Genomic DNA, 25,832 nt, shown 5'->3' on the forward strand with positions numbered 1-25,832 from the left:
GATGATGAGCCAGGAAATGAGTACTAGTACTCAACCAGAAATTTCCATGAACCTGACAGCCCATTTCCTGGGAATTCTAGGTCACTAAGGTGTTACTGTCATCCTTTGTACAGCGCCGTACTTTGTACTATGCTCATGGCATAATGCGCCACAGGCTGTTGCTCAATAAATCCTGTGTAAACGCTGAGACCCGACCTAAGGGCTAAGCTGCATTATTGTTGCAAACGTTTTTTTCATGGCGGGATTCAGTAACCCATGTCGAAGATAGAAGGAGAGGTAGTGATAAACCTGACAGAGTGACGCAGGACCTTTACTTCTGCAAAGCGCATTCACGATTTGGCCCCTATTCAAGGGCTCAAAGATGTCTTGGCAGGTTGCCCAGCCTCAGTTTAACAATCTCAAGCTCAGAGTCCAGCCTCGCTAACTACCTGGTCTTGTGCTTTTCCTTCCTTATGTATTAATTACAGTGAAGATCTTTTAAGACTCTTTTCTCAATTGAAAAGCTTTTTTTATTGGTATTTTATCATAAACTTTCAAAACAACTTTTCTAAAGGGTTGAACAAGATGGCCTTATCTAACATTGCTCCCCCTATCACTGTCACATTAACCTTACAGGACTTGTCACCAGCTGAAATGGCCTTATTTGTCTACTTGTGTGTTGTCTGTCTCCCCCCGGAAACCACTTAAAAGCATAAAGTTGAACAAAAGTCAAAATGGCTACACTAGAGTTTCAGCAAAATCGATTTTAAAGCAAACTTTTTCAGGGCGCCTGGGTGGCTCGGCCTATTGGGCGTCCGACTCTTGATGTCACTTGGGTCATGATCTCAGGGTGATGGGATCCAGCCCCGCATCAGGCTCTGTGCTCCACAGGGAATCTGCTTGAGATTCTCTCTCCCTCATCTCTGCCGCGCTCCCCCGCTTGCTCACTCCCTCTAAATAAATCAAATCCTTAAATAAAATAAAAATAAAGTAACCCATTTCCTCTCTTCCTCAAACTTCCCCTCCTCCCTTCTTAGCCTTTTGTTTCGGGATCCCAGGCCCACGGTGAAAAGGACTAACAGCATATACAATTCCTGTCAAAACCAGCTAGATCCTGTATTTCCCTACAAACCCCCCAGACCCTCTCTGGGGGTGGGGGTGGGCGTGGGGCTTACAGTTTTGAAGGCCATAGCCTGCTGCAGCCTCCTTTGCCCGGCAAAGCAATAAAGCTCTTGTTCTCTTTATCCCAAACTCTGTCTTTGAGTTATATTTGGGCCCTGAAGCACAGAGGTCGGATTCTGACAACACCCCTACAATGGACAGTCCATGAGAGCAGAGACTTGTCTGCCTTTTTTCACTGCAGTAACCCCGTGACCAGGACAGCACCCGCTGCTCAGAGTGTCCCTCAATAAATGCTTGGTAAATGAACGAATAAATTAAGCTCAACAGTCTTTACAGTCAGAACATAGATGTGTCTTTTTTTTTTTTTAAAGATTTTATTTATTTATTTGAGAGAGAGAGAATGAGAGAGAGCACATGAGAGGGGGGAGGGTCAGAGGGAGAAGCAGACTCCCTGCCGAGCGGGGAGCCCGATGTGGGACTCGATCCAGGGACTCCAGGATCATGACCTGAGCCGAAGGCAGTCGCTTAACCAACTGAGCCACCCAGGCGCCCAAAACATAGATGTGTCTTAATCCTGGTTTTGTCTGTGACTTTTAGGGTCTTGTACACTATCAACCATCAAGTGGTTGATACCCTCTGATAAGTCTATTAGAAAACAAGAATTCTGGGCGGATTTTGAAATGCTTTGAATTTCATGCACAAATAATGCCTACTGGTTTTTCTCCCTAAATCTTACCAAGTTGGGGAGCAAGTTTCATATCTAAGACAAGAGGATTCTTTCTGTCTCGGGTCCCTGTCACTTTGGGACTGTGTGAGAATCTCAGCTTTATTTCTCCTGCGCTCCAATTCACTTTCATTCCAACAGAGAAAACAATCTTCCTATTTATTTTCCAAGTGACTTCCCATGGTTTGAAAACCTCTCACAATGAAAAGTCAAGTAAGAAAAAAAACAAGAAGAGTTACAGTGAATGTGAATGAGGAAATTACCATTTTTATTGTCCTCTTGGTTCTCACATGAGAAGACGGAATCCAATCCCGTGAATTCTCTCTTCATCTCACACTCGAATGTGCTTTGCATCCAGCATGGCAGAAGGGCCCCACCCAGCTCTTTCCATTCTCTCTGTTAATGTTTGCATAACTATTAGCAGAAAAGTCTTCTCAGAAATCCAAAGCCAAGAGTAAGTACATCAGACTCTAACCCAGTATGTGTGGCAAAATAAAATCTATTAAAATGGTAGAGATGACTAAACACAGCGCCACACATGAGCTGTGGAAGACCATTTCCAACGTTACCATTCTCTTACGGAGATAACGTGTATACAGCACATTCCTCTCCTTGATACCCATTACCGGGCTCACCCCTGTGAGGTGGGCTTTGAAATTGATGGACCAGAATTTGTATCACAGTTCTGCCCTTCCTAGCTCTTAATAAGTTACTTCACTTCTATGCTCAGTTTTCTTAGAGTGAAATGGGAATACATACACTGCCCTTGTAAGTTTGCCTTGAAGAATAAATTTAAAGTTTAGCTAAGGGCTAGGCCCAGTGCTGGCACATAATGAGGTCTCCGTGAATGGAAGCACCATCCTGGGGGGTGCATTTTCCAATTCAAAAGCTGTGAATTAGATTTATATTTGTTGACCCTGGCAGCAAAGTGGTATTTCTTTTAGCTCGGGTTTAAATCATTTTTATTGGGACGCCTGGGTGGCTCAGTCAGTTAGATGTCTGCATTCAGCTCAGGTGGTCGGGTCATAACTGGGTCATGTGGTGCGAGAGCTGGAGGGGGAGGGCTAAAGTCACAGGCCTGGCACAGGCTGAAGGACACCGATGCCCAGCCTTGCTGGAGGATGTCACCTGAGTAAGCAGCCTTCCCCAGCAGAACACACCATACAAACTCTGCACAGAAGGATGAATCGGACATGTGGCGGCAGGTGGACAAATTTCCTCACTTCTTGATCTTGTCTCTGGCTGTCTTCGGCTCCAGCTGGGGCCTTAGAAAGGCTTTATTCCAGGGTCCGCTGAAAATCCACCCTGCACTCACTCCCTCAGTAAATATCCGTCAGGGAAGTCACACGAAAAGATTGTTCCAATTCGCTCTTGCTGGTGGGCTTCCAAGGGTAAAATAATACAGTCCGCGTCTTTTCAGTCATGAGGAAACCATTGTCACTGAATCTCCCAGGGATGCTTCCTACATCTAACCAAACAAAGGGAGCAACAGTGGAGGTTTCCAGATCAAAAGCAAATGTGTCACCTTGCTGAGAGATGATGGCCTGAAAGAAAAAGATAAATTAAGTGAACGGCGAGGGGAGACCTACCTGTTCTATCCACAATGCCTATCGGAACATTTACGGGGGCCAACAAGGAGCGCATCTCCTCCAGCTTTGGCTCTGTCACTGCCAAAGTCTGACATTTCATGTACTGTGTCAGATACCAGAAAATACATGGGAATTTATTTAAGGCTGTGGGAAATTACCAAACTGTAATCTCCAGCCAAGTGTAGAAATACGTCGTCTCCAATTATTAAGGAGAATATTTCACAAGAAGCTCAGAGCTTTATACCTTTTACAGTTTTTCTCAGGGGATCAGGAGAGGAACATTTTGGCATAAGGGCTGGGAAGTTTCAATGACTTTCTCAGGATATATGTGGAGCTAGCACCACCATGGAACTTGTTCTTCTAGAAAGATCCAGCAACCTAGGCAGCCGCCTGCCAGGCATTTACAAAAGCTCTACCGTTGAGCTTTCTCTCTTCTGCTGCATAGTACCAGAAAGCCACATTATTAGCACTTTGAACACGTGCAGATCCCACACAGTATCAGCAAAGGAAAGTGCAATTTAAGCCCTGTCATTCACTCGCCAATTAGCGCCCGCTAAAGCGCGGCTAGGCTGGGCTGGGCCCCAGAGGGTAGGGGGTTGTGAGTTTCTCTCAGTGGAAGCGTGCAGCTGAGACTGATCTGGTATTTAAGGCTGTGCCTTTGACATGAAACGTGACCCCCTCAACATGCAGACACGCCACACCGTAGGCCTGACGTTGCACGTGATGTGTGGCATAGAGAATTTCAAGGAGCCATTTTTACTCTATATAATTTTGGCCTTACACATCATGGAGGGTTCTGAGTTATAAACAAGAAAACGTACTTTGGAGGAAACCGCAAAGAAACTTAACAAAGCGTATTAGGTATCTCTCGGAGTTTCGGAGAGTCAGGTCCCAAGCTGGATGTTAAATTCCCAAATCACGCCGCCCAGCGGTTGGGTGAAGACCCTGAGGCAGGCCCCGGCATGCCATCCGCGCGGCTGGCCCCAGCCGGCCTGCAAGGCTGCCAGGGACGCCTCAGCTACTGTTGCTCGGAGGCCAAAGCCAGAAGGGACACTGCTGCCGGCTCCCTCGTATTGCCTGCTTCCGATCTGAAGTCTCATCTCTACATGTGACTGCACAGCCCGGGGTCAAGCTCGTAGCCTGGCTTCCGGGAGGTATGGTCAACAGCTTCCTGGCATCCTACTGGGGACAGCACACCCGCGTGCCTGGCCCGTGTTAGGCCTGCAGTAAATGTTAACTGTTATTGGGGCGCCTGGGTGGCTCAGTTGGTTGAGCGACTGCCTTCGGCTCAGGTCATGATCCTGGAGTCCTGGGATCGAGTCCCGCATCGGGCTCCCTGCTCGGCGGGGAGTCTGCTTCTCCCTCTGACCCTTCCCCCTCTCATGCTCTCTCTATCTCATTCTCTCTCTCAAATAAATAAATAAAATTAAAAAAAAAATGTTAACTGTTATTACTACTATTATATCCCTTTAGGAAGGGCAAGTCTCACTGAAGTCCAAATGCGGTAAGACAAAGGAACAAGTCCCACTTCTCTCCCACACCCACTTGTCCCAAGGTAATGAAGGCCTGGTTTAGGAAAGAGAAAAAGATTTCAAAACTCTAAGTCTAGAGACTGCGAATTTGTCTGCTACAGTGTTTCGGTTTTGTTGCCATGATTGTTGTTGTTGTTTTTCTGGAAAGAAGCTGTGTAAATGTATGGCATTCCCTTCAGGCTGCTCTACCTCGGTTGCCACAGATGACTTACATTTCATCATGTGAACATTTCACTATTAATTAGAAAGAAAGATAGGTTTTCATTTCAAGGACTGAGTTTTAATACGATTATTTCTAAGTAAATGCAAATAAGCCCTGTCACTTAAGCATTCTCAATGAAGTACAGGTCTGAAACAAATTTAACCTTCACTAAACAGAGAGTAAAACTTTCTAGAGAATACATTCAATCACCGTGTGTCCGTGTGTCGGGGAAAGGGTAGGAAAGGTTTTCAATCAACTAGACAGACTCCACGTTCTCCAGCTGCACAATTTTTATAACAACACATCCTGGTCATCCCATTTGTTTCTTGGCAATTATAGATTTGGTGATTAAGCTACTTTGAAGCAATAAACCAAAGAGAGCAGAGGGAAATTTTTAAAAATTCATCGATTGTCCTTAAACCCTCAAAGTCAGAGTGTTTCTGCTGCGGCTGCCTGGTCCCCGCCTTTACACAGGTCTGCTGGCTTGTCAGGGCGGGGCATGACACTTCAGGGATGAAGCAGGAAAGGCCGGGGACAGAGCCTGGAATGCGGTGACAAGTCCCGTTGCCTCTTCCTGCCCCGGTCCAGCCCACTAGGGGCCAAGGGGTAGTGGGGGTGGCAGGAACCCGAAACTCTGACAGACACTGAATTAGAAAAGCAGTCATTTGGTCTTTGCTTCCAGTGGGAAGAGACTACCATTCCCCAGGTCCCGGGTAAACTCAGTACCAAGGAGAAATTCTGCAAAATGCAGGATGCCATGTGCTTGCCCCAGAAGCAGGGCACCTCTGCAAGGCCACGGGGACCCCAGGCCACTGGTACTTACGGTGATGTGCGCCTTGTGGAGCCCCACGCTCTCACTCAGTGAAGACAGGAAGTGATAGTTGGTTGGGCTCACAAGTTGGCTGTCAGCTGAAAGGTAAAAGGAAACCACACAGCTTTGCCGTGTACAATTCCCACAATTCTCCAACAATACAGGCACCGACTCCTTATAGAGGAGAACGGCCTTGCCTGCTTTCAGGACAAAATGCTCCGTCTCAGAGGAGCACAATGGCTCCAGGGAACGCCACGTGTGGACTCTCACCTGGGGAGAAACAGGACAGAGCAAAAACAAACATTCTTGGTTGCTATCTTTTTTTTTTTTTTTTTAGAGAATAATAGATGGAAGTCAGAGTAGCAGAACTAGTTAAGAGCCTATGAGCCCTGGGCTTAACTGCAGCCCCACTGAGTACCAGAGCTTGTAACAAAGCAAGTCACTCAACTCCTCAAAGGCTCTGTTTCTTCACACGTAAAATGAGAATAAGAACAGCACTAACTTCACTGGCTGTTGTGAGAGTTAAATAAAGTAATCTATGGAAGACACAGGACCTGGTGCACTGTCATTATTCTGTAACTGTGACCTATTTGCAGTGTCCCCCAAACTGCAACCACCTGAGACTCTTTGAGTTCCTCCCTTTTTGCCTCGCATTGTTTTAAATACAGGTGTATTTTTCCATATACATTCGGAATTCTTTTACAGATTTTCACTTTAACAAACCACTTTTAAGGATTTCTTTCTGTCAAGTTCAGGCTATTTCCAGCTTCTTGTGATTATATAACCTTATATCATAGTGGCACTTTACAGTTTATAATTTGCTTTCGTCTAATTATTTTATTGTTTATTTTATTCACTGCCCATTGAAATCCTTCAAGACAGGCTGACAAGTGAAGATATGATATTCACGGATGAGGAAACTGAATCACCAAGGCATTAAGTCTTTAGGTCACGGGATAAATGGCAGAGTTTTACCCTGAAGGTACAGGTATTCTGAGTCCAAGGACAGCCCATTTTCTGCGACAGGCACTTAGAAACATTTCAATACAAATTAATTTCTCTTTTCTTTTTCCCAGAAGAAATACAACCAATAACTAAAGAGATGACCAAAAACTCTCATTCTGTCTTAGAAAAAAACTCCAAGCAACTTACAGTGAGCTTTGCCTTGCAGTCAGAGCGAAGGTCTGACACACCATAGATGAAAAACACGTCTTGATCCTCAAAACCCACTGGCAACAGTGGAGCGAAGAAACGCCGAGCAAAGTAATGAAGCATTTTCCACTTTCCTCCATACTCTAAAAATAGGCAAGTTAAGAGATGGGCAGGGTCAAGCAGTCAGGGTCAGCTCCCCCATGGTCCAGCTATGCTGACTTGTCATGATTCTAGGGACTGAACATAGCAGGGGCATGAACCCACGTGCACTGAGGCCTCGGGGCATTCCAGTCTTTACCTCACGGCATCCTCACATCTGGGTGAGGCAAGCAGTCACATCCACTTTACAGTGAGGAAAGGGAGGCTCAGACCGTACATCAAACATGCCACAGGCAGTACTCGGAGCCCAGACCCGACTCCTAGGCAGCACTTTCTCATACATAATTCTGCTTCCAGTATTCCTTTTTACTACATACACATGAAGAAGGAAATCGGTAGCATGGAAGTAAAAATATTAAGTGTATTAGCAACTGTAAGAAAAGATTACACTTGTATAAAACATTATAAATATTCATTTATAAATGTTAAAGGGAGGGGCGCCTGGGCGGCTCAATCGATTAAGCAACTGACTCTTGATTTCAGCCTAGGTCATGATCTCCTGGGCATGAGATTGAGCCCCGCGTCTCCATGCTCAGCAGCTCAGCACAGAATCTGCTGGAGATTCTCTCCTTCTTTTTCTCTCTGCCCCTCCTCCCGTTCACACGCACGGTCTCTCTCAAATAAATAAAGTCTTTTAAAATTTAAAAAAAATAAGAGTTATAGGGAACGTAGTCAATAATATTGTAGTAACTTTGTATGGTGACAGATGGTAACTACACTTATCACAGTGAGCATTTCAAAATGTACAGAAATGTCAAATCACTGAATGGTACACCTAAAAAAATATATAAACAGAACACTTGGGGAAAAAAAAAATTAAAAAAGTGACAGAAAGAGTTATTTAGAACTCAAAGACTCCTTCCTTTTCCCGTAAGTACAAAAGCCTCTGAGTGAAATAAAACAACCATTATCACAAATGCCACTGGCAAGTGCAGACGCGAGGAGAACATCCAAACAGATGACAGTTGATGACAGTTGCCCTGATACAATTAGAAGCTTTCGAGAACCTATGAATTCTGTGCCCTGTTGGCATGTCCAGGATGCTAAACCCCCAAACTAAAAAACGTGTCACCATGCCTCTATTCCAAAAAGCTCTTTCCCACAAAGCACTGCACCAATGAACAACTTCCAGAGAGATGGTAGGGAGGGGGAAAGGGTGGAGGAGGGGCGAGGGAGTGTGTGTGGGGGGGACGATCATGTCCAGAATTCACAGTGCAAGCTGCTGAGATGGAGAAATGTGGTTTGAAGTTCAGAGAGAACCAATTTCTTCTGGCTTTCCAAAATTTCAACTCTCAGTGCTTCAACTGCAACTCCTAATATTTCCCCTTAAAAACAACAAGCAGGGAGGGGTGGAGAGGCCTTTCACATTAGATCTATAAAATGAACTCGAACTTACAAAGTTGACCTTGAACAACATGGGGTTAGGGGCACCAACCCCTGTGCAGTCAAAAATCCACAGGTAACTTCTGACTCCCTCAGAACTTAACTAATAGCTTACTGTTGACCAAGCCTTACTGATAACATAAGTGGTCAATTGACACCTATTTTATATGTTATATGTATTATATACTGTATCCTTACAATAAAGCAAGCTAGAGAAAAGCAAGTGTTACTAAGAAAGTCAGAAGGAAGACAAAATACATTTACAGTACTGTACTGTCTTTACCCAAAAAATCTGCATCTTCATGGACCGGCACAGTTCAACCTCATGTTGTTCAAACATCAACTGTATTTGGAAAGTTTTCTCGTAAGTGGAAGATGGCTCAGACCTGAGGTAACTTACAGACTCTCATGTGGTATCCATTACAGAAGAGACTTCACATGCATGGTTCCAGCTTCATGGCCACACACAGAACACAGGAGGATAGCAACTGAAGCACAAGGTCTCCCTGGGACACACACTAGTTACTCATCAGTGACAATATGGCTACCAATATAATACCCTGCAGAGCCAGCTAAAAATGCTGTGGGATTTCTGGCTTTTCCGTTAGCTCTATGCCTGTCCAAGCTTATGAGCCAAGCAAAATAAATGCCCAGGTGGATTTCTGTATTTGCAAAATTATAACTAAAAATGAGACTAATTTTTTATAAGGAAATGTGTAAGAATCTATAGATTCCAAGTGGCTACGAGCCCTTTAAAGGATCACCATTTCAGATAAGAGCTGACACATGCCTTCCCCCACCCTCACTGGCACACATTATAAGCACCAGATTCATTAAACCAACGACACAGAGTTAAACAGATGCTGTGAGGCTGTCCAGACCAGGAGCAGACACAGCATACCTTGTCACAACTCCTCCCTGGCACCTGTTTTCTGTACCAGGTACAAGAAGATGGTGATCCTCTCCACGGAGGCACTGTCCTGCGAGACTTTAGAAAACAAATTCTTGCTCTGCCATCATACTCCTGGTTCCTGGGTTTACTCACCCTTTCTAAAGAACTCATTAAAATAATTTGCAATACAGTCATTTAAGGGAAGATTAACAAAGACTGGGCTCTCCCCATTCTCGAACCAAACTCTGCTTCAGGAGTCCACGACCTCATCCACGTACAAGAAGGCAGGGTCAGGGTCCAAGTGTCTCTGAACAGTATCTCTTTGTCCAGTTTTAAGCTTCCCAGAAAGGCAACTCTCCCCAGGCTACCCCTGATTCTCATCCAATACTCTTTTATCTGGTTGGTGTTGATAAACAGTTTGGTCAGAGAAACCCGATCGAGACTCCAATTCACCGCAAGAGGTGACTCGGCACACTAATCAAAGCACGCGGGGAATGGACTCCTTTGGATTTGCATTCACAGCTAGTTGAAGAGCCTCACCCAGCAAAGGGGCTTTTTATTGTATGGCCTTGCCTCACTTTTGGCCCCAAATTCTTGTGTACATTATTAACTGAATTTCTTTTCAAACCACCATTAGTGAACACCAAAGATTCATAATTACTCCTTGATTTTTAAAAATATATCAAAATAGAATAATTCAAACTGCAGGCACCATGCCAGTCATCTCCCTGTTGCCAAAGGAACCGGTGCAACTGCTAACCCCTCCTACGTGGATGTCTGACTCCACCACGTTTCCCCCCAACAGATAACTAGGGCAAAAATAAAGATGACCTTATGGACCTAGAGGGGAATCTGGGAAAAGGACATTTTAACACTCAGCTGGGCCAGCCTTCCACTTGGCTGAGTTCTTCCGAGGAAGAAGCTTACATAAATGCTTCTTTTGCCTGGAAATTCCTCCTAATTAAATTCAAAATTTTAAGCAATCATTGTAAGACACATGGCTGAGACCTTCATGCATGAATCTACCCCCTTCATCAGCCGGCTTTTGTGACTCTGCACAGCCCCGAACTCGAACAAGGCTGCCGTGAAGGCTCCCGGAGTGACCGGGAAGGTGGGCGGGGCGGCCGCAGTTCACGGGCTGCGGGAGGAACCCCTCCACTGCGCTGGGGTCTACCCCGATTAATCTGACCCCTCAGGCTCCGTGCTTTCTCAGTGCGTCTCCGCACCGGAGTTGCTTTCTCTCACAGACACAAAGAATGCTGCAACACTTACCTAGAGAAGCCCAGGAAGGAGCCTGCCAGATGTCATTCAGCTGCCAATAAAGTGCTCCCATGGTGTAGCCTTGCCCATCCACTATCTCGCTGCGACTGCGGCGGTAGAATTCAGTCTCTATTTTGACACACTGGGCCTGCATCACCTGATTCGGGGGAAAACATCGAAGCACACGTGTTATTGTTTGACGTAAGTGTGTAGATCTGAGAAAACTGCAGGCTTGAGGGTGTTTTTTAAAATTAGGTTGGATAAATTAGGGAATCTGATTAGCATTATGTCTACCATTATTATACTAGATCTGTAACTAGCCCCTCAGTATGACAGAAGGGTTGTCTATAACAGCTGATTTATTTGGGAGTCTTAGTGTTTCGTTTATTGTAACAATGGGTGATCGAGGAAATAGGATGGTATGAAAGGTTCCTTGCTAATGATAGTGTAGGCAATGATGGAAAGCAGACTATTATTCCAGAGTAAATGGTATATGTAGTCAAACACTAAATTTTTTTGCAGTGATGGGTTTTACAAATATATTCATAGCTACTGAAGAAAAAAGTTGTATTAGAAAAAAATTCTACAGGAAAAATAACATTATTATGAGTCTTACACTGTCCAATCCCTAACCCCTTTTCTCTTTTTTTCTTTTTTCAAGATTTTATTTATTCATTTGAGAGAGAGAGACAGAGAGAGAGAGCATGAGCAGGGGAGAGAGGCAGAGGCAGAGGGAGAAGCAGATCCCCTGCTGAGCTGGGAGCCAGACATGGGGCTCCACCCCAGAACCCCAGGATTACAACCTGAGCTGAAGGCAGATGCTTAACCATCTGAGCCACCCAGGTGCCCTCCCCAACCCCTTTTTTCTACTCAAGCAATTGGTCTTATATCATGACTTCTGATAATGAAAAATTTCTTATGAATGTAATTCCTTCATTATAGCAGAACAGATGGTAAATTGCAGCAATGAGACAAGTGAATTTAGTTCCTATTGAAGAGGCACTAAAGAACTTTATGCAGGACTCTTAATTATTGGCAACATCATTGAAAAATCACTCTTTCATTGCTGCTGTTATCACGTACTTTTAAAAAAGATTTTATTTATTTTATTTTAGAGAGCACAAGCCAGGGGGAGAAGAAGAGGGGGAGAGAGAGAGGAGTCCTAAGCAGACTCCTCACTGAGCGCAGATGCAGGGCTCGATTCCACCACCCTGAGATCACGACCTGAGCTGAAACCAAGAGTGGGAGGCCCAACCAGCTGCACCACCCAGGCACCCCTGTTATCTCATGCTTTTAACTTAGAGTTGTAGTAGGAGAGGCTCATGAGTGAGAGGTTCTTAGGCTCATTTGGAGAGGTCACCAAGGAGAGAACCTGCAGAGACGGTCAGAGCTGCAAGGACTCCTCATTAGAGTGGGGCCTGGATTTTCACAGAGGAAGGAAAAGAAGGATGCAGATAAGGTCTCCTGAAGACTAAGCCCAGATGCTTTCCTAAAAGCTGAAAGAGCTCAGATAAAGGTAGAACCTTTAAATAAGGTTAGGCTGGCTAGTGAGATAATCATAGGTGAAGGTATGACTTATATGAGGTGGGGCCACAAAATTCCAGAAGGATGAAGCAAGAAGAAATCATGGTCATTCAATAAAGATTCAGTAAGCACCTACAGTATGTGTTACATGCTGGTAATGGTCCACCCCTCTCCCAGCAAAAAAATACAGGAACCCACCCTCATGGAGCTTATTGGCTTGTGTAGAACACAGGACTTAAAGAGTCACGCAAATAAATGTAAACTTTAAACAGTAGTAAGTGCTAAGAAGGAGTGAGCAATGTTACAAGTGTAGATAGTAGGGGAAATAGGCCTAGCCGAGGAATGAGGATTAGTCTCAAAGAAGAGGAAAGAGACGAGGAGAGAGAGCAGAACCTGGCAGCCGGAGAGGACATGTGTGTTGAGCAGAGAATTCACAGGCAAAGAACTAACAGGCACAGAGAGCCAGGAACAATGGAAGGGAGGCCAGGGAGATGCAGGGACCAGACCTGGGAAGGTTTTGGTGTGTGTCCTAGAGGCTACTGGAAGTCACAGAAAGCTTTTAAGCTCAATGGGTGAAGGGACCAGATTTGCATTCCAAAAGAAGATACTGCTGACCAAAAGAAGAAATGGAGGCACCGGGGTGGGGGAGGTGCCTACAGTGGGTTTAGGGCGACCATTCAGAAAGCTATGAAAACCATCCCAGCAAGAGATGATATCAGCTGTGAGCAGATAAAGAAATGTCCTCATTCAGGAACCAGACCACTGGGACCACAGCAATGAGAGCAGTGAATACACTCTAAAGAAAGAATCTCACAGACGGAGTGGAAATTGTGCCAACTGAAAATGACCACAGGATACAATCTGCATGTATTGAGTCCCAACACTAAGTCAGAGGGAATGAAATAGGAAAACAGACCTATGAAATTTGATCTGTCAGTCAAGCCAATCTGCAATTATACTCAGAAATTTCCAGCCAAGCTCCTTGTAAAAATACCAATTTTGTCTGAACTAAAAAAGAAAAAAAGAGAGAAAGAGAGAGATTTACCTACTTCTAGGCCTGGATAGGTAGGCACAGAGAAATTAAGTCCCTTTGTAAGCATTCACGTATGTTGAGTTATGGTACAAAATCAGTGCTGTGGAGCAACTTCTAGAAAATTCAGTGAAGATGAAGCAGCCCAAAAGTAGAAATCTCAGTAGAAACAGATTCTAGGACAGCATCATCCATGCCCACTAGAGATCTTTACCTTACATCAGCACGGAAAGTAACCTTTATAGTTGTTAAAAAGATTTGATCTCTGAACTCATTTATATCACCCTGAGCCTCCATATAATGGCCCCACCAACCAACCTAGATTTGGCCTATGTGCACAAAATCGAGCCAGCCGCAGTCTCTGCCTCCTCAGGACACACACCCAAGACCCCGAACAAGAGGAAATCTCAGTTCTCATCCAGAGAATCCTGAAAAACAGCCATTGCTTTATAGACTGTGTGTGGAGTGATCATGAGAGGAGAAGCTGAGGAAGTCCTCATCAGACTGGTGAGTAACAATAGGAGGAGAGGGGTTCTAGTCACCAGATATTCTAGAAACTGCTGGTCCAGCCAAGCATGGGCATCGAATGGCAACCACCATGGACAATCCACTTTTGGTGCCAGCCCACAATTCTGGAACTCCCAGTACCTGAAGTACCCCCGAAGTCTGAGCAATTCCTGATATACCAAAGAAGCCAAAGAACCTGCAACGTTCTGTTATTACCCCAGAGACTTGGTTCAGTGCCAACTCATGAGTGGTATGGAAGGAGGGGTGTCATTCATGAAGTTTGGGACTGGAATCACTTTCCTTGGATCCACATTTATAAAGTAGGGTAAATAGGAAAAAAGTAAAAACAGAATTCTGAGGGAACAAAATATCAGTGTATACCACAGTAGGAAATTAAGTTATCTCTTTCAGGCAAAAATAAAAACTTCTAGGACAAAGCCATAACCTATTAAATAGTCATGCTTGTGCTTAGCTGGATCTAATCCAGAGGACAACTAGATATTTTACTGATGGCCTTGGTAGAGGTGACCTGCATTTTCTTTTTCTTCATGTAAGTTTCTTTTCAGGAAAAAAAAAAAGATCTCATGAGCATCGAATTATTTACATTGCTCCAAATTCTTTTCCAATCTTTGTGAACACATATTGTAGCATATACATTTAGTGTTCTGTTCTCACTTAGTTTTCACATATGTACATTTCCATGCCCTGGAATTTGCTAGCATCTCTGTGCTTTAAATGGTTATACAGTTATACCACAGTGTGATTCATCATTCTCCAATTATTAGGCATTTGAATGATTTCCAGTTTTTTCTTTCAACGCAAGAGCTAAGAACATTTTATGTTCTTGTGTTGCTTCTTTTGGTAATAATAGATGAAAAATGTTAAACTCCTTGCTGCATATTGCTATATTAGGTTCCAGTCAAGAGGCTGCTATAAACTGGTGGCCTCCAGACTGAACTTTGCCCCACAAAGACTTTTTTTTATTATGTTATGTTAGTCACCATACAGTACATCATTAGTTTTTGATGTAGTGTTCCATGATTCATTGTTTGCATATAATACCCAGTGCTCCATGCAATACGTGCCCTCCTTAATACCCATTACCGGGCTCACCCATCCCCCCACTCCCCTCCCCTATAAAACCCTTAGTTTGTTTCTTGGGAGTCCACAGTTTCTCATGGTTCCTCTCCCCCTCCGATTCCCCCTCTTCATTTTTCCCTTCCTTCTCCTAATGTCCTCCATGCTATTCCTTATGTTCCACAAATAAGTGAAACCATATGATAATTGATTTTCTCTGCTTGACTTACTTCACTTAGCATAATCTCCTCCAGTCCCATCCATGTTGATGCAAAAGTCGGGTATCCGTCCTTTCTGATGGCTGAGTAATATTCCATTGTATATATGGACCACATCTTCTTTATCCATTCATCTGTTGAAGGGCATCTCGGCTCTTTCCACAGTTGAGCACTGGGGAGCATATGGCCCTTCTTTTCATTACATCTATGTCTTTGGGTAAATACCCAGTAGTGCAATTCCTAGGTCATAGGGTAGCTCTATTTTTAATTTTTTGAGGAACCTCCACATTGTTTTCCAAAGTGGCTATACCAACTTGCATTCCCACCAACAGTGTAAGAGGGTTCCCCTTTCTCCACAACCTCTCCAGCATTTGTTGTTTCTTGCCTTGTCAATTTTTGCCATTCTAACTGGTGTAAGGGGGTACTCAATGTGGTTTTGATTTGAATTTCCCTGATGGCTAATGATGATGAACATTTTTTCATGTGTCTGTTAGCCATTTGTATGTCTTCTTCAGAGAAGTGTCTGTTCATGTCTTCTGCCCATTTTTTGACTTCATTATTTGTTTATTGGGTATTGAGTTTGAGAAGTTCTCTGTAGATCTTGGATACCAGCCCTTTATCTGTAGTGTCATTTGCAAATATCTTCTCCCATTCTGTGGGTCACCTCTCTGTTTTGTTGACTGTTTCCTTTGCTGTGCAGAAGCTTTTTATCTTGATGAAGTCCCAAAAGTTCATTTTCGCTTTTGTTTCCTTTGCCTTTGGAGACGTGTCTTGAAAGAAGTTGCTGTGGCCAATGTCGAAGAGGTTACTGCCTATGTTCTCCTCTAGGATTTTGATGGATTCCTGTCTCATATTGAGGTCTTTCATCCATTTTGAGTTTATTTTTGTGTATGGTATAAGAGAATGGTCGAGTTTCATTCTTCTGTATATAGCTGTCCAATTTTCCCAGCACCATTTATTGAAGAGACTGTCTTTTTTCCATTGCATATTTTTTCCTGCTTTGTCCAAGATTATTTGACCATAGAGTTGAGGGTCCATATCTGGGCTCTCTATTCTGTTCCATTGGTCTGTGTGTATGTTTTTGTGCCAGGACCATGCTGTCTTGGTGATCACAGCTTTGTAATATAGCTTGAAATCAGGTAACGTGATGCCCCCAGCTTTGTTTTTCTTTTTCAACATTTCCTTGGCGATTCGGGGTCTTTTCTGATTCCATACAGATTTTAGGATTGTTTGTTCCAGCACTTTGAAAAATGCCATTGGTATTTTGATTGGGATGCCCCACACAGATTTTAACTGGCCCACAGAGGTGGGTGTTTTTGGTTTTTTTGAGGTTGGTGGTCTTTTTTTTGTTTCTTGTTTGGATATTGTTTAATGTCTTAAGTCCTGGCCTATATGTTCCATTTTGTCACATTCCCAATAATCATACTCCTATCCATTTAAATTACTTTCCTAACCCCCAGAAACATTTGAGTTTTCAATCTCTATTTCAATTTTCAGAACTACTTGCAAGATATCTTTATTTTTGTGTATCTGTTCTAAGAATCTTCTCGCTGTAATTTATCTTTTCTGGTTTAATAGATAAATGTTAATAATCTTTTAGAATTTTTAAACTTAAAAATTTTTTTTTACATACATGCAGAATTCCTACCCCTTGCTAGCAATGAAAGGAAAAGGACACTAGGCAAGCCCTAACTAGTGGCCTATCATAGCTGAACTTAGTGTGAAGGAGGATAATCAAGACTCTTGAGTGCTCTGGTCTCTAGCATAGTGCAGTACACTCCACAGACAGATGGTGCCACGTGCCAATATCATGGATCTGGGTTTACCCAAACCAGTAGGTGCCAGCAAGGGCTAATGAATGACGCCTTTGTTCATAAAAGTGCAGAAGGCCACTGCCCACTATCCTTCCTAAAGGGTTGTTGTACAATCCCACTTCCCTGGAAAATGTCTGGAACTGCCTCTTTCCCTTTAAAAATTGTACCTGTATTTATACACTCATGCATCCTTCCCTAAAGAGGACAATCTTTACATATAAGAAGGATAAATGCTTAGTCATTTCCTAGGCTACTCAGTCCCACTGTTAGCAGACAAATCTTATTTTAGTTTCAAAAAAGTCTATTTTCAGCAGCTTGCTTGATTACACTTATGAAATCAGTCTCCTTGGAGAAACAGATGGTAGGGTAAAAAGAAATTGGACCAGGATACAAGACCTAGGTTCCAGCTTTGCCACTGTGATGGAGATTGCTAGCTGTTTACAAAAACCCATTTCCCCTGTCCTCCAGAGTCACAGAGCTATAGGTGGGCTCCATCCTCCAGAATCACATCCCTTACCCTTGGAACTAGGGGTAAGCCATGTGACTAAGCTCTCCTGACAGAATGTAATTTATATTCTTCATTTACTTAAAATTATCCTGACTGGGGCGCCTGGGTGGCTCAGTTGGTTAAGCGACTGCCTTCGGCTCAGGTCATGATCCTGGAGTCCCAGGATCGAGTCCCGCATCGGGCTCCCTGCTCGGCGGGGAGTCTGCTTCTCCTTCTGACCCTCCCCCCTCTCATGCTCTCTCTCTATCTCATTCTGTCTCTCAAATAAATAAATAAAATCTTTAAAAAAAAATTATCCTGGGGGCGCCTGGGTGGCTCAGTCGTTAAGCGTCTGCCTTCGGCTCGGGTCATGGTCCCAGGGTCCTGGGATCGAGTCCCACATCGGGCTCCCTGCTCCGCGGGAAGCCTGCTTCTCCCTCTCCCACTCCCCCTGCTTGTGTTCCTGCTCTCACTATCTCTCTCTCTCTGTCAAATAAATAAATAAAAATTAAAAAAAAATTATCCTGACAATAAGAATTTCCAATAAAGCCATGTTTCAACTGATATAATTCATACCATACAATTCACCCTTCTAGCTTCCAATTTGTTGGCTTTTAGTATTATCACAGGTTATGTACTCTCTCCACTACCTAATTCCAGAATGTTATCACCCCAAAAGGAAACACTGTACTGTACTGGTTAACAGCAGCTCCCCGTTCTCCCTTCTCCTCTGCATCTGGAAACCACTCATGTACTTTCTGTCTCTATGGATTTGCCTATTCTGGACATTTCATGTAAGTGGAACACATTTCGTTTATCCATTCTCTCTATATAGAATTATATATTCTAATATATATATATAATATATATATAAAACTATATAATTATATATAGTCATTATAATAATTAACTTACTAGCTCTCATAGGTTTTTTAGGTGGATTTTTAAAGCTTTTCTATATATAAGATCATGTCATCTGCAGACAGAGATAGTGTTACTTCTTCCTTTCCAATTTGGATGCCTTTTATTTTATTTCCTTGCCTAACTGTTTTGACTAGAATCTCCAGCACAGTGTTGACTAGAAGTGGCAAGAGCAGGCATCCTTGTCTTGTTCCTGATCTTAGGGAGAAAATGTTCTAGTTTTTTTTTCACTATTTAACATGATATTAGGTTTAGGTTCTTCATAGGTGCTCTTATCAGGTTGAGGAAGTCCCTCCTTGTCCTGGCTTGTTGAAATTTTTTTCTTCATCTATTGAAATGATCGTGTAGTTATTTTTCCTTTGTTCTATTAATACGGTGTATTACATTGATTGACTTTCATAGGTTGAACCAATCTTACATCCTGGGATAAATCCCACTTGATTATAGTTTATAAACCTTTTTATATGCTGCTGGATTTGGATTGTTAGTATTTTGTTGAAGATTTCTTTCTTTCTATATTCATAGAAGATATTAGTCTCTGGTTTGCTTTTCTTATATGTCTCTGTCTGGTTTTAGTATCAGAATAAAAATGATTTCACAGAATGAGTTAGGAAGTGTTTTCCCCCTCTCCTTTTTTGGGTGGAAAAATTTGTGAAAGATGGTGCTAATTCTTCTTTCAATATTTTTTAGAATTCACTAGTGAAGCCATCTTTGTAGAGGACAAATCTTTGATTACTAACTCAATCTCTTTAGTTGTGATAGATCTAGTTAGATTTTCTATTTCTTCTTGAGTCCGTTTTCATTATTTGTGTCTTTCTGCCATTTTGTCTAGGTTAAATGACTTACTGTCATACAATTATTTACAGTATTCTCTAATCACCCTTTTTATTTATTTGAGGTCAACAGTAGTGCTCCCTCTTTCATTCCTGATTTAGTAATTGGAATCTTCTCTCTCTTTTTTTTTTTTCTTGGCCTAGTCTAGCTACAGTTTTTTCAATTTTGTTGATCATCTCAAAGAACTAACTTTTTGGCTTTGTTGATTTTCTCTATTGTTCCAATAAGGCCTCTTTTAATGTGCCAAATTTCTGATGTCTGCTTTATTTAAGTGCTGCAAATTGATGTTAAAATTCAACCAAACACCTCAGTAGTTATAGAATTTCCCTTATCTCAATTGTGAAAGGACATAATATTGTAGTTTAAAAGGCAGAAACTTGCTCCATTCATTGCCTGAGAACTTGGGAAAATACTTAACCTTTCTGAGCCTGTTTACTCAAATATAAAATGAAAACAGTAACATAGATGTCTGGAGATGTTGTTAGAATTATGTAAGAAGATATACAACACATCTCATGGCCCAGGGCGAGGCATTTGGTAGACACGCAAAGAATGCTGACTGTGTTCTTGACTGCTAAATTACATGTTGCATATATATATATATTAGTATGTAATGTACTCTATTAATCACTCCTCTTTTTTTTTTAAAAAAAAGATTTTATTTATTTATTTGACAGAGAGATAGCGAGAGCAGGAACACAAGCAGGGGGAGCGGGAGAGGGAGAAGCAGGCTTCCCGCTGAGCAGGGAGCCGGATGTGGGACTCGATCCCAGGACCCTGGGATCATGACCTGAGCTGAAGGCAGACGCTTAACGACTGAGCCACCCAGGCGCCCATCACTCCTCTCTTTTACTGACCCCATCCATCTTACAAGCTCAGCATAGCCTGGATCTTCTATCAAATCTCAGTGCTGCTTACCAAACAAGTAATAGTTCCAAGGTAGCAAGTATCATCAACACCTGGGCCTACAACATAGTCTTCCTTTTTTTTTTTTTTGTTCTTGTGATCAAGTTACACGCAACATAGGAAGATAAAATGGACCCCTAAAGAATATGAATCTCTTAAGGACATCCCCAAGCATCTAGCCCTGATTACGTGCTTAATAAATATGTGAAGAATAAATGAAGGCACTAGAGGGAGCTATAAGCTAAGGGGTTAGTAAAGATTGTCACTAGCCCAGCTTCCTAAGTGGCTAGTAAGAGGCCTACTGGCAGAGTTAAATTGATCAAGTTTCGATGTGAAGGTTAGACAGTCCTCAGACTAAGCAGTGAGACTGTTCAACATAGCTTAAGAGAGTGGGCCAAGGTAAGTAGGCTATTTGGAATACAGTATAACAGGGTAAGGTAGGAAAATGAAAGGTGAGGCAAGATTATTCTGGAATATTAGAAGAATGAAAGAAGTAAAAACCGAGGATACTTTTGCTGTTGTAAGATAAGGAGAAGATAGGAAAAGATCTAAATGTGAAGAAACTTACCGCACAGCTTTCTCAGCCAAGATTTTTCTGAAAGTTGCAAAAAATTGCTCTATAGACCGTCTGAAGAAGTGGTACCCAAGCAGGCACTTCAGAACAGTCTGACAACAACGAGAGAAAGAAGAGAGGGTGGAAGCAGGAACAGAAAAAATGGACCAAAGAAAGGTTTTTATTTCTAATGCACATGTCAAAGATAATTGTTCTAAAATCAAAGTAGCAAGGGGGAAAAGAATGTTTTACTCTAACATTTCCTGTCTATGTTTCAGTCAAGAAAATTCAACACTAAAACAAAAAAAAATCGTAATTCTGATTTTTTTCCCATCTCAGATCCCATCTAGTACATTAGAAAGTTCTAAGGTACAACTAACACAATCCAATTCCAAGCCAATGCCTGATAAGACACCAGTGCTAAATTATCATATGAAAGCCATCACCAACAAAACCCAGCAACAAACAATTCCACTTGTACACCCAGCTCCTAACTATGTACTGCTAATGCTAATGAGTTCAGAAAGAACAATTATTTTTGTCAGTTCTCTGAATGTCGTTTTGAGAAAATAGAATAAAGTAACAGTAATAAAATGAACAGCTGGGAGGAGGACAGCCAGCATGAAAAACAACAGCTGAAAAGGTTCCCGCGTGTGCGTGCACACACACACACACACACACACACGAATAAGGATCATCCTATTTCACATATCAAAACTGAGACTCTTTTATAGAATATTGTCTATGAAAAGCTAATAATGATGAACTTCAATACTTTAAAAGGGACAGATATCAACTTTATCTTTTAACTTGTGTTCTATGGTAAGTTCATAAATTACACATCAAAACTTCCCTAACTGATAAGCTTATGGTTAAAACATTAAAATTTTCTTTATTAGTTTATCATCTTCTAAAAAGGAGTATTCTTTTGGCTTAGAGTTTTCTGCTTCAGCTTCCATCCAGATTTTTTTGTTTTTATATAGGAGAAAACTGATGAGAGTAGGCATGAGTTTAGATTAAAATTGGTATCTTTTTAGGTGCTAAGATGCAAAAATTAAAATGTGATCATGTTTAACAAAAACTTCAAATCTATTTCAGATCAACTCATATGACTGAGATTAGGCTCCTGCCTTCTCTCTCTGAACTTGAAACAAGTATGGCAAAGACATCAGATAAATAAGCCCTGGCTTTAATATAGTCTTATGCATGCATGTAGTTCACAGGTTCGTGAAATAAAATTGGCAAATAAAGAGAGTAAATGAAAACATTAAGAAGAAAATATTACCTAAAATTCAGCTCGATAGTTTCTTACAAAGTTAAATATAAATTCCATATAACTCAGCAATTTCACGCATGTATTTCAATTCAGAGGAAATGAAGATATGCACACAAAGATTTGTATGCTAATATTCATAGCAGTATTATTCATAATAGGCAAAAATTGGTAATAATCCAAATGTGCATCAAGAGATGAATGGATATATAAAATATGGTATATCCCTTACAACAGAATACTATTTAGCAAGAAAGAGGAATGAAGTGCAGGTGTATGCTACCACATGGAAGACCTTCAAAAACATTATGCTAGGTGAAAGAAGCCAGATGCAGAACATCACACATTGTATGAGTCCAGTTACAAGAAATGTTGAGAAAAGTAAAATCTATACAGACAGAAAGCAGATTAATGTTTACCTGGGGCTGAAGGTGAGAAAGGAGAGTAACTGCAAATAGACACAAGGATCTTTTGGGGATGTCAGAAATGTTCTAAAATTGGATTATGGTCACGGTTGCATGACTCAATAAATATTCTAAGAATCACTTAATTGTACACTTAAAATGAGTGAATTTTATGGTATGTCAATTATCTCTCAATAGAGCTGTTTAAAAAATAATCCAGGGGCGCCTGGGTGGCTCAGATGGTTAAGCGTCTGCCTTCGGCTCAGGTCATGATCTCCGGGTCCTGGGATTGAGCCTCATGTCAGGCTCCCTGCTCAGTGGGGAGCCTGCTTCTCCCTCTCCCTCTGCCTCTCCCCCTCGCTTGCACTCTCTCTGTCCCTCTCTCTCTCAAATGAACAAATAAAATCTTTAAAAAAAATCCAGTAAGGTACATAAAGTAACATGCAGATATCTTAATTGTATGCCTCAGTGAATTTTATCATGTGTATACACCCATGTAACCAGCACCCAGATCAAGATATAAAGCTTTTTTAGCACTCCACAGAGTTTCCTGATATCCATTTCTAACCATAATTCACTATCCCCTCCACAAGAGTGGTTACCACCAATTTGCTCTCCATCATCTTCATTCATTTTGTCTATAACTAAAACTTGAATGTTTCTTTTGCTCAACATAATGTTTGTGAGATTCATCCAAGTTGATGCTGATATCAGCAGTTCATTCTTTTGTATTGCTATGGAATATTCCATTACATAAATATACCATAGTTTATAAATTCTTCTGTTAAAGAACATCTAGGCTGTTTCCAGTTTGGAGCTATTATGAATAAAGCTGGTATGAACATTATCTTAGATGTCTGTTGGCAGACATATGCACTCATTTTTCTTGGGTACATAGCTTGTAGTAGAAATGCTGATTCAGAGAGGAAGCAAATGTTTAGCTTGGATAGAAACTGCCATAAAATTTTCCAAAGTGATTAAACAAATTTCTATTCCTACTAACAATGTCTACAAGTTCCAGCTGTCGCACATCCTCACCAACAGTTGGCATTGTCAATCTATTTAATTTTAGCCATTGTGCTAAAATGACATTGTGTACCTTGTAGTGTAGGGGTACCCTAGCATGATTTTAATTTTGCATTTCCTTGACTGAGAATGAAATTGAACACATTTTCACATATTTATTGAACACTGGATATCTTCTTTGGTGAAGTGCCTGTTCAAGGTTTTTGTCCATTTTTTAATAGGTTATATCCTTTTCTTATTACTTCATAGAAGTTCTTTATTTTGAATACAAATCTTTTTATCAGATATATGTATTACAGATTCCGTTGCCCAATCTGTGGCTTGTCTTTTATCTCTCTTAATGATGTCTTAATTTACAAAAGTCCATAATTTTAGTGAAGTCCAATTTATCATTATTTTCTTTTATAGTTAATGTCTTTTATGTCCTGTTTAAGAAATCTTTGCCAAGGTTATGAAAATGAGACCTTTCACAGTTGATTCCTTGATCACTGATCAAATTAATTTTTGTATATGGAGTCAAAGTTCATGTATTTTCCTACAAAGATACCCACTTGATACTGTACTGTCTATTGGTAAAACTATCCTTTCCCACCTGATCGCAGTGGCATCATGGCCATCAATCAAGTGATTATATTATACATAAGTCTGTTTCTGGACTCTACTGTGTTCCATTATTCCATTTTATCCTTGGGGAAAGCTATTTTCTTAATTACTGACACTTTATAGTGACATGAGCTAGGGAACATTTTAATGCACAATTTGCTGTAGAACATTGTGAGCTGTTCGTTCTTTGTAAGAGAGACAAATGCCAAAAATTAACTATTTCAAGTATTACATGTCATCATTCATCTGCTTTGAAGAAGATAAACTCCTCAATCAATGAAATAAAAACCTGAATATTTTTTCACCACGTAAGGCTTACAAAATCTACATGATCCCCTATGTTAACCAAAGGAACCAGTTGAACTCCAGAATGAAAATGCCTTACCTGGGTAAGGTAAATGGTATCTTTGAATGTCTGTAATGTATCTGTGCTTTCCGGGAGTTTGAAATGAAATCCAATCTGAAGCAGCATTTCATTATTACCATCTGCATGATGTTGTCGATGAAGTGAAAATTTGCTGTTGTAAGACCAGTCCTCTTCAGATGAAACCTTTCGAGTAAAGAATAAGAGGTACAAATGGGGAAGTTAGGAGTTCCACACACTTCTGACACACTCCAAAAGTACTCTGCATACGGAAAAGAGCTCAGAGTTTGTGCTGCGACTCTAATGTCACAGATGGTAGATGTTTTTTGCCATCATACTTGTTACTGGTGAAAGAGTAGCCCTGTGCAAAGTTGAATCACAAAACCAGGATTTGGCATCTATACCTTCCCTTACTCAAACCTAGAAAGTTACACTTTGGCATTTCTATCAGAAGTCTTATCAAAACATTATTCCTGTTTTTAGAACATTCACGTGCTTATTTTTAAATGTCATTTAAATGTCATTTACTTTTATTCAAGTAAATAAATTGTCACAAAAGAATAATGGCCTGAAATCAGCGTCCTGTTAAAACTATCAATTCTTTAACAGGAATAAAATATGACTATTAAGACAGTAAATGCTTAGCACTTGCTCATTTGTTTCTCAATTACTACTAAATATATTTGACATATACAGATGTTTAATTTTGATATAGTTGAAGACACAAACCAAACAATGATACTCTTTTCCCCTAACAGTAAATCTTTTTTTAAAGCCAGGTACAATGTATGTGATCTTTCTGTCATCTCTTTGAGAAGCTATCATCAGGTCAAAGTAAAAAAACAAAAACAAATACCACACATATGTTAGTAGTATACCTTTTACAGAAAAATAGACAATGATTCTGGCTTCTAGGCCTATGATTTAATGCCCTGTTAGCATCTGAGAAAGATATAAGACAACTGCTGTCTACACCTGAAAACATCAGTTTAATCCAGGTTATACAAAGACTTTGAAAAACAATCTACCCTACCCTCAAAAATCCCTCAAAATTAAAAATATTAATCCCTGTTCATAGAATATGATTTATAATTCCCTATAATCATGCAATGTACAGACCAATCACCTTAAAAGGAAAAAATTATTCTTTAGGAAATTGTTTATACCAAAATGTAAGTAGTGTACATTACCCATGTTTGATGTGGAAGTTTTTCCAAATTATACGTATTTTCCAAAACTATTATCACCAGACAGTTTAGAGAACTAATTATTTCAGTTACTCATTTAAAAGAGGTATTAGTATTTACAGTAATCTTGTACACATTTGAGATGTACACATCTTTACCAACAGGCTTCCTTTCTTTCAATGTTTCTTCCTTTTTAAAGCCTGAAACACATCTTCAGGCTTCTCAGCCCTGATTGGTAATGATATGAACGTATCCCATAACTGGTAAACCTGATCTTCTGTTATGTGAAAAGCTTTCTA

The 25,832-nt window shown here is 41.1% G+C and overlaps 1 protein-coding gene across 7 annotated transcripts in view; it reads right to left on the reverse strand.

The window, feature by feature from the left end:
- Positions 1 to 2,070: 2,070 nt before the first annotated feature.
- MANBA (mannosidase beta) overlaps positions 2,071 to 25,832 on the reverse strand; it is a 110,711-nt gene continuing 86,949 nt past the window's right edge. For 5 of the 7 annotated variants that reach the window (XM_064584877.1, XM_064584875.1, XM_064584879.1 and 2 more), the window contains 5 exons: positions 24,368 to 24,532; positions 10,818 to 10,962; positions 7,112 to 7,254; positions 5,972 to 6,229; positions 2,071 to 3,369 (listed from right to left, as the gene is read on the reverse strand). In XM_064584877.1, the coding sequence (XP_064440947.1) occupies positions 3,145 to 3,369; positions 5,972 to 6,229; positions 7,112 to 7,254; positions 10,818 to 10,962; positions 24,368 to 24,532 (936 nt within the window). In that variant the 3' untranslated portion in view covers positions 2,071 to 3,144. The remainder of the gene's footprint in view (positions 3,370 to 5,971; positions 6,230 to 7,111; positions 7,255 to 10,817; positions 10,963 to 24,367; positions 24,533 to 25,832) is intronic. The other 2 variants (XR_010409485.1, XM_064584878.1) reach the window with 2 other exon arrangements.

Source organism: Mirounga angustirostris, unplaced genomic scaffold, assembly GCF_029215605.1.
Source record: "Mirounga angustirostris isolate CCGP_5_RB_7025 unplaced genomic scaffold, mMirAng1.0.hap1 SCAF_2, whole genome shotgun sequence".
NCBI classification, from domain to species: Eukaryota; Metazoa; Chordata; class Mammalia; order Carnivora; family Phocidae; genus Mirounga; species Mirounga angustirostris.